This window comes from Ostrinia nubilalis, chromosome 4 (assembly GCF_963855985.1).
Source record: "Ostrinia nubilalis chromosome 4, ilOstNubi1.1, whole genome shotgun sequence".
Taxonomy (NCBI): Eukaryota; Metazoa; Arthropoda; class Insecta; order Lepidoptera; family Crambidae; genus Ostrinia; species Ostrinia nubilalis.
In genome coordinates this window covers 17,288,474-17,300,526 of record NC_087091.1, presented here as the reverse complement: position 1 = coordinate 17,300,526, position 12,053 = coordinate 17,288,474, and the positions used below count along the sequence as shown (strand labels likewise).

The 12,053-nt window shown below is 44.5% G+C and overlaps 1 protein-coding gene across 1 annotated transcript; it reads right to left on the bottom strand.

The window, feature by feature from the left end:
- Positions 1 to 544: 544 nt before the first annotated feature.
- Positions 545 to 10,815, bottom strand: LOC135071276 (peroxidase-like). Its single transcript, XM_063965069.1, has 12 exons — positions 10,640 to 10,815; positions 4,894 to 5,045; positions 4,109 to 4,273; positions 3,586 to 3,773; positions 3,189 to 3,318; positions 2,800 to 2,994; positions 2,416 to 2,560; positions 2,164 to 2,323; positions 1,893 to 2,063; positions 1,345 to 1,543; positions 1,035 to 1,140; positions 545 to 745 (listed from the first exon to the last, which is right to left on the bottom strand). The coding sequence occupies exons 1-12, from the start codon at positions 10,768 to 10,770 to the stop codon at positions 616 to 618; spliced, it is 1,872 nt and encodes a 623-aa protein (XP_063821139.1). The 5' UTR covers positions 10,771 to 10,815; the 3' UTR covers positions 545 to 615.
- Between the last annotated feature and the right edge of the window lie 1,238 nt (positions 10,816 to 12,053).

Here is a 12,053-nt window from a genome sequence, read left to right as displayed (position 1 = left end):
TACAGTATCAGTTTCGTCGAATTTCGACGAATAACTCTCTAAAATCAGATTTATTAAGTAGGTAGGTAGGCTACCTATTGAGTTATTAGTTTCAGAAATAATCACCAAAGCTTATAATAACTTAAGTATTAGTAATTTCCAAACGGTATTTTGGTAATTACTAATTTTATGCACAGCAATAAATAAGTATAGATACTTTATTGTGTCCTAGTTTGATAAGTCCTTGGCGTATTGCATCACTTTGTTATCATTTTCAAGTATCTAGCTGCATTAAGTTTATTACTGTCGTGATTCTTATGGAAGCTTGTATTGCTACGTGTAGGTAGATTTCACTTTTAATATTATTGAACAATGATAACGATCCAAATGATAGCCAAGCATAGTTTCAAGTTCTCCTTAGCACTGGCCCATTTATTGTCCTGGAGCAGTGGTAAATGAGTTATTTATGAGTTTTAAGTCAGTGTTTGGTTGAGTTTCAATATTTAAATGAATGAGCTTGTATTTATCTTGAGCTAAAGCAAAAGATTTTATAAAATTAAACAGATTTAATCCTTAACTCTCTTTATTGGCTGTTCATAAGCTTCATTGCTACAATCACGTTCCTAAATATTTTCTTTATGAAGTGTAGAATGCCGGTGGTACCCTTTCGGTAATGTCTGGCCTGCTAGGTGCGTCGGCGCACGTGGTGTCTTGCCATGCGTAGTAATCTATGTCGTTAATTTCATCGCAGCTCACTTCTACGTTGCTGTAACAAATAGGTAATTATGTAAATTTATTTATTAGGTAACTACTTGCTTTTCCACAGCTCCACTCGCTTTAAAATTTAGAGCCCAAGCCATTTCTTTATTTTAATGTTAAAAAAGTCTGCGTAATTTCCACTTTCTTTCATCATCATTATTTAAGCCACACTTCTGAACATAGGCCAATTATTTCCAGATTGGCCGGTTGGCAGCGGCCTGCATGCAGCGCCTTCCTGCATTTCTTTCTCCATTCTTTCTTTTTCGTTATAATTGATAATAGGTACATGAACTTACTCGTCTCCAATCATCTTGAAGGCTTGCGGTTGAATGCTCGCGACAGAATCACCAATGTCGCACATCATACGAGCCACCGTTCCGTACCTGATCTCGTACATTTGCTCTGTGAACAATAAATCTGAATGTAATACACTTAATAACCAAATTCCTCTAACTCTAGCTGGTAATGCAGTTTGGTACGCGAATCATATTTCTTTTATATAGAAATCACAAAAAAAGTTCGACTTCACAGCAAAAATAGACAATTCAGTCTATTAAAATATTTGAAGATCTTAGTATTGTAATCACACACGCATTTAGTATTTACCTTCTGTAAAAGCGTCTGGCCTGGTTTCCCTCTCGTACCAATGCCTATCCGATTGAATAGACCTGAGCATCTGATCTTTGATCAGACAGTAGAATGTGGGAGGAACGTAGGTCCCATCAGTGAGCGTTTCAGCCCATAGACCAGCGAGTAAATCTATGTCTTCTACGTCTTCGTAAGCATCTCTGAGCTGCTGGATTCTCTGTGAAAATAAAGTAATATTAAAAAATGTTTACTTCAAAGAATTGCATAGGCTCAGGTAATGACAAGGATAATACGCCCGTTTTACAAACGATGCTTGCTTAAGTGAAGCAGCAAATCGAACGCACAGCGATGAATAGAGCTCTGTGATTGGTTCGATGTGTCACCCTGTGCGTCCACGAACACTGTGAGACCGTATAGTAATGTTTGTGAATACGGGCGACAGTCGTTTCCATTGTCATCAAAACTGAGAGGTACGATATCTTTAGAGTCTTTGTAGATCCTTTGTAGAGAGAGATACATAACATTGTCAAGGATCACGATAATCCTTAAATAATCAAATTTCTTACCTCAGGCTTCATAAACGTCAACAAGTCGTTAAAAGAAGTGATATTGATGCCATTGTTGCAGTACGCCAAGTAATTGATGTAAGGTTGGAAGCCGAAGTATCTGTGTTTGGCCAAATCGTTGGTCATAATGTCATTGGCCTTTTGGAGAGCACCCAGGCCATTTTGCACGATCTAAAAGTAAGAATAATTTTGAAATGTATTTTCTAAGATGCAAGGTTTGTTTCATTTTAGAAGTCTGAAATTCTGAATCAACGACAAAATTTTTACTCACATCGTTGTCAGCAATAGTGTCCTTGGTATTACCAGTTCCTTGTCTGAAGCAACCTTGGGTGATACCATCCATGTTGTCATCTTCTTTTATGTAGGCAATGCGAGCGGTCAAATTGACAATCGGATACTGTCTGAGATAGTATCCTTCAGAATCGTACATTCTGAAAATCAATACGATTGTAATATGTAGTCACATATCAAACAAGCTGCATTATCTAATAAACTTTGGTTGGATTGTGATTTTGGAACTCACTTTAAGTAACCGTCTTGAATCAAATGCAACCATCTCAATACAGCAGGGTACTCCAGGGATATTTGGGGCAGTAGACTATCATCATACAAATCCCTGAATCCAAAGTCCTTACTAACGACATTGTCTGCGACAAGATTGTCTGAGCCTGTAATAGTTAAGATCAGGTAAAATAAACTGGACAGATGAACTGAAGTATTTTTATTTTCTAATTTCACCATTGAGATTATCCAGAGAATAAAAAAAAAATGAACTAAAAAAATAATAAAAAAAGATAAAAACAAGACAACTTAGTGTTCACAAATGCATCACGCAGGCATCAAATACATCACCAACAAAAGAATTCATCATCAATGACTACTTCTTGGAAATGAATGAAAATCTTACCCATAAGGATGGGCATCAGCTCATAGTAATAGTGTTGCTGTGCAACAGCGATGTTGATTTCCCGGGCCGCGTAGAAGAGTTGGTCATCAGTCCAGCAAGGGTTGACTTCAGCGAGCTTGGTGGCGATGTGGTTGTGGTAACGCCAGTAGAAAATGATGCCGAAGAAGTTGATACCGAGGAGCAGGTTGATTCCAGCTGAGACAAAGTTGAAGTCATTAAGTGATGTCAAAGAATACAGATTATTTTAAAGGTCTGTGAAACTTCTGTAACTTGTTTCAAAGTTTCATGAAAGACTACATTGACAATTTAGAAGATTTGAAAATGTTCCAAGATCAAAAGAAATAATTTGAATTTAATCGTTAGTCCCATGTCTTAATACTCGTACATACATGTAGGCGGGTAGGTCCTGTTGTTGATGGTTTCAGTGACAAGCAAGCCACTCGTGTTTGCCCTCCTGGCGGGCTCGACTACACTGCCGTATACCGGAGACAAGTCAAAAGTGGGTGTGGCATCGACTATCTGAAAGAATTAAGTGCAAACACACATTTTATTAAGTTTGTAGGTAATATTTTTTAAAGTATTTGGTTCCCCAACTTGTCTGGCCAGTTAGTGGCCAGTGCAGCGAAAGGAGTGTAAGTTAAATCCTCCATTTACCCCTGGTAAATCGGAGAGTGCTCCTACAGTGAAGCTAGGTTAATACATTCGGCTTCTGCATTTAAAAAGTTATGTATGTCTGTGTACCACAAGCTAAATTCTCATTTCTCTTGATTATTAAGAAGTATTTACCCTCAAAGGCACGGTGGTATTCGGCAAGCACCCAGAGGTCTGATAAGTCAGTGGCTTCGTCATGTTCAAGCAACGTATGCCGGAGAAACGATGGACTGGATCATCAGCTGGCACGTAGTTGGGGGCGCATGCGGTGTCGCTTGCTCCAGCTGCTTGGCAGCAGTGTGGCCTCCATGAAACGTAGTTGGCTGAATAGAAAACAAAGTCAAGGATGTTTGGGAAAAGGATGAAATCTTTGAGAATGTTTTGGGTATAGGTATATTACTCGTATTTAACTAGATAAATGATTGGATAAAATGTTCTAGCAAAAAACCGTGATTTTCACTGAAATAATTTCAACATGATGTGGCTTGACTGATTAGTGTTCAGTATTTGCTGTCGTTATGCCTTAAAAGCCTTGGGGAGGCCTGTCTCGTCCAGCATTGGACGCCATTTGGCTGAAACGAACGACTTTGTTGTCGATTTTAATGTTCGGGCTAGAAACACGATAGCTGTCTCTTGTTATTTAGGAATTGTAACTTACTGGTATCCCTTGTGTTGGTGATGTCAGTTGCTGAGAATACCAGGATGTGGGCAGCCAAATGGGTGATATCTGCGTCAGGGACGTTTCCCTCGGAGACCATTGTGGTGCGAACTTTTCTGGCCAGAGGGAGCTCGTTGCCAGATTTAGCCAACCTTGGGCGGTAATCTGGAATTATTGTGTCATTATCATGTTAATTTTCCTTTAACCCAAATTAAATTATTGGTTTGAAGAAGTTTCACAGGTACAATATTGAGACTCTTTTTTCTATTTCTAGAAAAAGTGAGATTTTATCTAGACCTATCGATCTTCTTATCTTGTCATGAAAATGCTTTAGGTTGCTATGATAAAAATAAGTAGGCTTATTGGAAAAATTTACGTGAATTTTGAAGTGTAGCGCAGCTGACCAAATAAAGTATTTGAATACAATACCCTTTATATTTTTAAACATAATTTGAGTAAGGTCGAGTCATATTAAGAATCTCATGAACCATAAAATCTAGAACCGTTGCCGTACTTCTTCTGAGCCATGCTAAATGGCCATCATCTCAACATCTCCGTTAGTAATGTTAAGCCTAGGCGCAGCCCACCGACTTTTAGTTGACCTATAGTTGGGCCTGATTTCAATTTGTATGAAGAACCGGCCGATACCAAATCGGTGTATGTAATGTGCGCACTTTCATACATCTCCATACTGATGACTCTCCATACCGACTCAACTATCGGCCAACTAAAAGTCGGTGGTCTGTGGTCACTTATTAAGTGGTTGCAGCTAGTGAATATCTTACCATCCTCATCAACAATGTTGAAGCTGGTGGGTAGCACTCTATAGTACGGTGTCCTGGCGGCTCCAGCTGCAGGATAGTTCAGGTTGTTGCAAGTACCGTCGATGCGTCTTCTTTCGGTGCAGTCGCAAGTTTCAACTGAGATGGTGCAGTTGCTGGAATAAAATGGTATTGGTGACTTTTCACAGTTCGTTCGTTTCATCCAAATGACGTTCACTGCTGGACAGAGGCCTCCCCCAAGGTTTTCCACAATTAACGGTCCTGCACTGCCCGCATCCACGCTCTTCCCGCGACCTTTACCAGATCGTTATTTGTACCTTGTGTGTTCCTTTTCTTTCTGTTCTTTACTTTGGTGTGCAATAAAGTGTATTTATTACTATTATTTTATTCCATTTCTTTTTTCCACCTTTTTAAAGATGGGTTATTATATCTGTTATGCGGGCCTCAGCCAAGCATAACAGCATTAAATGACGTTAAGTCCGATGACAAGAATTTACGACGAATTATTATTATTATCGTCGGTCGACCTAGTAGGAGGCGTGCCCACTCTACGTCTTCCAGCTATCACAGTAGGTCATAGGAATCGTAGAGGGGGCCAAATCGTAATCGTGACAGTAGAAATCTAAACATTTTTAAATTATCGTTAATTTAAAAATGTTATTCATAAATTAATAAGCAGACTGATTAGAAATACATAACTAGCTAGGCCTAGAGCTGACATATGAACATGATGAAACCTATTACATACTTTAATTTGAGATACGTAGAGCAACGGCAGGTCAGAATATATTCTAGAGTAAGAATCGAATTTTGTGCATTGTTTCAAAATAACGATAAACCAAAGAGTTAGCGCCCCGCCGCTGTTTGAATTTTTTTTGTGCCTTAGCGTTTCGTAATACGGGCTTCGTTTAATCTATCTAGGCGTTTTGTCTTCGAGAACGTATTAGCACTTCAAGCATGTGACCGACATAGCTCGCATAATTGCTAAAAATCAAGTGGCGGTCGGCGGGGCACATAGCTCGTAGAGATAATGGCCTTTGGGGCAGAAAAGTTCTCTAGTGGCGACCACGGGCTGGAAGACATAGCGTAAGCAGGCCTCTTACTAGGTGGACCGACGATCTGGTCGTCTGGAAAGTCGCGGGAAGAACCTGGATATGGGCAGCGCAGGACCGTTCATTGTGGAAAACCTTGAGGGAGGTCTTTGTCCAGCAGTGGACATTATTTGGCTGAAACGAAAAAACGAACCTTCAAGCATGATCTAAACTCTCGGGTCACCTTAGGGGTCACCATCTCCGAGCTCAGCAGCTATTATGTTGACGTTGCAACCCGGAGCAGAAGAAAGAGGTGCGTCGTATGACACTTTGATCCGAGACGCGAAGGCTCGTATTAATATAGAAGAGCTAGGGATTTCTGGTGTTCGTTTTCGTAAAGCCAGAACGGGAGCAAAGTTGCTTGAGGTCCCAGGGGCATCAAGTGGGAGCAAAGCGGATGCCCTCGCGGAGAAACTCCGTGAGGTACTACCAGAAAGTGACATACGGGTCTCCAGGCCCATCAGAACCGTAGACGTGCGGATTTCGGGCTTGGATGACTCAGCGACGAAGGAAGAGGTAGCAGCCGCGATCGCCAAAGTCGGTAACTGTACTACAGACAGCATCCGTGTAGGCTCGATTCGAGAATCTTTCATGGGGACTGGGGCCACCGTAGTGAAGTTGCCAGTGTCGGTAGCCAATTTGATCTCGCAGGGCCGGCTCCTGGTTGGATGGGTGTCCGCCCAGGTAAGAATCCTACCAGCGAAGCCCCAGCGATGCTACCGCTGTCTGGAGAAGGGGCATGTTAGCGCCATGTGCTCGGCCGAAATTGATCGCAGCGGTCTATGTTATCGCTGCGGAAAGCCCGGTCACCAGAGCAGGGACTGTTCTGCAGCGCCGCACTGTCCCTTATGTGCTGAGGCGGGTGCTCCCTCGGAGCACAAAGTGGGGAGTAAGAGCTGTTCTCCACCAAAAAGCAGAGACGGAAAGGGCAAACGGGGGACCAATAATATGGACCCAGCCGCTACGCCCACGCCCCAGCTAGGCACGATGGAGGAGATGGAAATCGCTGCATAAGAATGGCCGTACGCTTTCTTCAGGCGAATATCAACCACTGTGCTAGGGCTCAAGATCTTCTTAATCAGAGCATCACACAGTGGTCGACTCAGGTCTGTATAGTTACAGAGCCATACCTCGTCTATGATCGTGACGATTGGGCAGGGGACGTGGAAGAAAAGGCCGCCATTATCACAAACATAGCAGCAAACTCACCCCCTTTCGGCAACATCAGAAGAGGTCGTGGATGCGTGGCAGGGCTGGTTGGAGACATACTTGTCATTGGGGTGTATTTTTCACCAAATAGGTCACTCGCGGAGTTCGAGACCTTCATGGCGGAAGTCAGTTTTCTGCTATCAGGGTGGAGCCGCCCCCGTGGTGTCGTTGTTGCTGGGGACTTAAATGCAAAGTCCACCGCATGGGGATCTCGTTTTACAGACGCTCGAGGTCGGTTTGTGGAGGAATGGCTGATCACCAACAGCTTGGTCATTGTCAACCGCGGGACGGTAGAGACATGTGTGCGTATGCAGGGTGGTTCTGTCGTAGACATCACGTTTGCAAGTCCCGCCCTGGCGAGCAGAATCTGGAACTGGGAGGTTCTGGAAGGGGTTGAGACACTGTCGGACCACAGGTATGTGTGCTTCGACATCTCCCCCGTTCAGCCTGCCCTTAGCAGCCCGAGCCGACTCCCTGAAGTTATCGGCCCAAGATGGGCAATCAAGAAACTGGATAGGGAGAGCCTCATTCTAGCATCGGAAATCGAAAGCTGGGCTCGATGCCCCGAAACAGTGGAGCCGTCTAGAGAAGCTGAGTGGTTCCGGGAAGCCATGTCGCATGTGTGCGACTCGGCGATGCCTAGAGTCAAAGCATTACCATCTCGCACAGCAGTGCATTGGTGGTCTCCGGAGCTGGCCCAGTTGAGGGATGACTGCGTTGAGGCCAGACGCAGATACTCTCGGCATCGCAGGCGCCGTCAAAGGGATGAGGCGCAGGACGCCCTTCTATATGAACAATATCAGCGGGCAAAAAAGGAACTACGGGGTGCGATAGGGGCGGCTAAACAAGCCGCCTGGGAGGAGCTCCTCTCCACCCTTAACCAGGATCCGTGGGGGAGGCCCTACAAGCTCGTCATGAGCAAACTTCGTTCTTGGGCTCCCCCTATCACCACCACAATGGATTCTGGCCTTCTGGGCAGCGTAGTCGAGGCTCTGTTCCCAGCCAGGCTGGACTTCACGCCGCCTGTCACATACAGTGCAGCCGGATCCTGCACAGGAGAGGCGCCCGTCGTAACGGAGGGAGAACTAGGGGCGGCAATTTTACGACTCCGAGCCAAAAACACTGCTCCCGGGCCTGATGGGGTGCCTGGGAAAGCTTTAGTGTTGGCTCTAAATAACGGATTAGAACCGCGATTCCGTGCTCTACTTACAGCGTGTTTACGCGAAGGAGTCTTTCCTCAGAGATGGAAAACGGGAAAACTCGTCCTACTCAGGAAGCAGGGACGTCCAGTAGACTCGCCGTCAGCTTATAGGCCTATCGTCCTTCTTGACGAGGCAGCGAAACTCTTTGAGCGGGTTATCGCTGCCCGTCTCAACAAACATCTCGGAGACATAGGCCCGGACCTGGCAAATAACCAGTATGGCTTTCGGCGAGGCAGGTCTACCATCGACGCGATTTTACAAGTAAAGGAGCTAGCCGGAAGAGAAGTGGCACAAGGGGGATGTGTAGTGGCGGTGTCTCTAGACATCGCCAATGCCTTTAATACTCTACCCCACCAATGTATTGAAGAGGCTCTGAAACATCATAAGGTTCCTCAATACCTGCGGCAAATCATAACCGCTTACCTTCGAGAGAGAGAAGTGGTTTTCCCAACAAGCGACGGCTGGGGCAGGAGGCCAGTGGAGTGCGGTGTCCCGCAGGGGTCGGTCCTAGGGCCGCTCCTGTGGAACATTGGCTACGACTGGGCCATCCGTGACCCAGGAATGCCTGGCGTGGGTGTTGTATGCTATGCCGACGATACCCTAGTCACGGCAAAGGGAAATACTTTTAGGGAGGCGGCCATTGTAGCGACAGCTGGAGCTGCGCATATTGTAAGTCGCATTCGGCGACTTGGGCTTAGGGTAGCACTAGAAAAGTCGGAAGCGATTTGCTTCCATGGGCCACGGAAGAGACCGCCAGTGGGGTCGGAACTTGTTGTGGGTGGCGTCTCCATCGGTGTCGGGGGTACCATGAAGTACTTAGGATTGGTCCTTGACAGCCGGTGGAACTTTAAGGCCCACTTTAAAGCTCTCGCACCCAAGCTACTGAGGGCATCCGGTGCCTTGAGTAGGATTATGCCCAATTTGACAGGCCCACGCACGGGGTGTCGCCGCCTTTTTGCAGGGGTTATTAGATCTATGGCCCTATACGGCGCCCCCATTTGGGTTGACGCATTAGGGCGCGACAATACCACAACACTGAGGAGGCCGCAAAGAACAATGGCACAGAGGATAGCACGGGCATACCGCACGACCTCAAGGGAAGCAGCATGTGCACTCGCGGGCACTCCACCGTGGGAACTCGAGGCCAAGGTGCTGTCAGAGGTATATTACCGAACCGCTGCCGCTAGGCGCGATGGTAACCCTCCTGCGCCCCGCGAAATCGAGCACTGGCGAGACGAGGCCCGTGTTTTGATGTTAGATGAGTGGGCAGAATGGCTGGAGGAGCCCAGTGCTGGGCATCGAACAGTCGCCGCTCTACAACCTTGTTTACGACAGTGGGTAGAGAGGAGCAGTGGTTCTCTCACATATCGCATGGTGCAGGTGTTGACCGGGCATGGTTGCTTCGGGAAATACCTGCACCGTATTGGTCGGGAGAGGACACCTCAATGTCACCATTGTGGCGCCGATGTCGATACAGCGGAGCACACCTTGGAAGACTGCCCGGAATGGACACAACAAAGAGCTGCGCTATGCGCAAATATCGGACTGGATTTAACACTGCCGGCGGTGGTTAGAGCCATGGTCGGCAGTGACAACGGATGGGACGCGGTGAAAGTCTTTTGCGAGACTGTTATGTCGGCAAAGGAGGAAGCCGAGCGAGCCAGGGAGGTAGATCCCCTCGCTGACCCTGCTCGGCGGAGAAGGTTGGGCCGGAGGCGACGTGCTTTTGCGCGTCGTCTCTGACACCTAGTCAAATACTAGTCATAGCGTAAGGTCCATTATGAGCGCCGGCGGATAGACCTTTTACACCTACCCGCTGGCCTCCATTGTATATTATGTAAATATAGATAAGCACTTTGTACATTTGTATATATCATTTGTATATAGTTGTATATCTCTGAGTGGTCAGTTGCAGTACAACAAACTGTAACTATAAAAATCAAAGATGGCGTGGTCGATGTTGGAGTCTGCACGCATAGCAGACGGTCTGCGCATAGGTGGAACATGTCGGGAAAGGCCTCGCTACACCGGCTCCCACCTGTGCTCAGCGAGACGGAGATGGTGGATTTTTAGTGGGTAGGCCCCTCCCTTCTGGAGGGGAGAGCCCCACATAACCCGCCGCCTAACCACAGTGGCGGGTATGCAACTCAATGCATTTTTACCACCGAAAAAAAAAAAAAAAAAAAAAAAAAAAAAAAAAAAAAAAAGGGGTCACCATCTCATGTATGATGCAAAATATTCACTCACCCCGCAGTTCCATTGGCCACGTAGCTCTCATACTCAGCGGTAGTCAGATTGTACTGATAGTACGCGTCATAGTGATCCACGGCAACCGCAATCGCGACCACCAAAGAGAAGACTGCGCTCCTAGTCCACATCTTGTCAAGAAGCACCAAATACTAGTGACAAATATCGGCTACCGATCTATTTATACAGCCCAATTTAATTTTATCTATTCAAATGCAAATCAAGTAAAACATGACAATTTAAAATAATGGTAGATATTTTTTTCAGTAAATTAATTTACATTGAATAATAAGTAGTGTAAGGATTTTTATGCTGTCAGGGGTCTGTTAAGCTTCGCTATGATATTTAAGCTGTTGTAGATTTCATGTCACTGTAAAATGGAAATGTGATAACTTTTTTTGTTGTTTTTATCGGATAGAAAGAAAAATTAAAATTATATTTTCATATTTAAAAGTCACAGCACGAAGCATATCCTCACGCCAAGAAACCTACAAAAATATTGTTTACCTAGTTACTTTTAGCGCATTATATTTATAATACTTTTAGTAATTTAGTTATGATCGAATTTGAAAACTGAGCCTCACAAATAAAAATCAAATAATGTCATAAAAGTTGTGCAAATTAAAATGCTGTATTAGTAGTGTATGATAGCTCAGGTGTCAGTAGTCCTATGGTAATTTTTACCATACATAATAATTGTACACCAAACTATGAAAAATGTAGTTCAGCTGTAAAATTAGACAGTCACGTTTGTCATATTGAAGTAGGAAAATTCTTATTACATAATTTGTGTTGAGACTATTACATGATTTTGATTTGATTTGATTTGATTTATCTACCTATCATAGACTTCAAATCAATCTGTCCTTGACTTTTATCAATATTGAAGGTACATTAATTACTCGTATTTAGATAATTAATAAGTAGGGTGGGTAGTCGAACAGTGAACCAACCAGATACGCTGAACCACCGCCATATTTCAAAAAGTATGACGTTGCCAGTTCCACCGAACGAGTCACTTCGTGTCTCGTGGATGCCCTTACCCTCTCCCGTAGTGCGCCGGCGACAGTGGCTAAGGTGTGAAGTATGGCTGCGAATTCTTTGTTTCTCGACGACAAAAGATAGTTTTTTTAGTTATGCTTTACGATTTTTGTATATTTTGCTATTTATATTAAGTACGAAATCTATTTGGTATCAAAATTATTGTAGTTTTATCTGTATAATGAGCACATTCCGTGATGACCATTCCGCGTACTTCTTATTGTTTGTGAACTCATAAGTTGAATAGTGTATGTTTTGAACAGTGAACCAGGTTTTCAAAGTACACAGTGAACCGGTTGACTGTTTTTTTATTTAACCACCAAACGGTTGATTAATTACCTAAAGGCTTTAAGAGGCAATTTTCAGTTATTTT

What these genes read in the sequence shown, in the direction of transcription:
- LOC135071276 (XM_063965069.1), bottom strand. Translation starts at nt 10,770, where the DNA reads ATGTGGACTAGGAGCGCAGTCTTCTCTTTGGTGGTCGCGATTGCGGTT. An exon ending in GTGGCCAATGGAACTGCGGG is followed by an intron (nt 5,046 to 10,639) that starts GTGAGTGAATAT and finishes ATTTTATTCCAG; the next exon opens with CAACTGCACCATCTCAGTTG. An exon ending in CACCAACACAAGGGATACCA is followed by an intron (nt 3,774 to 4,108) that starts GTAAGTTACAAT and finishes TTTTCTATTCAG; the next exon opens with CCAACTACGTTTCATGGAGG.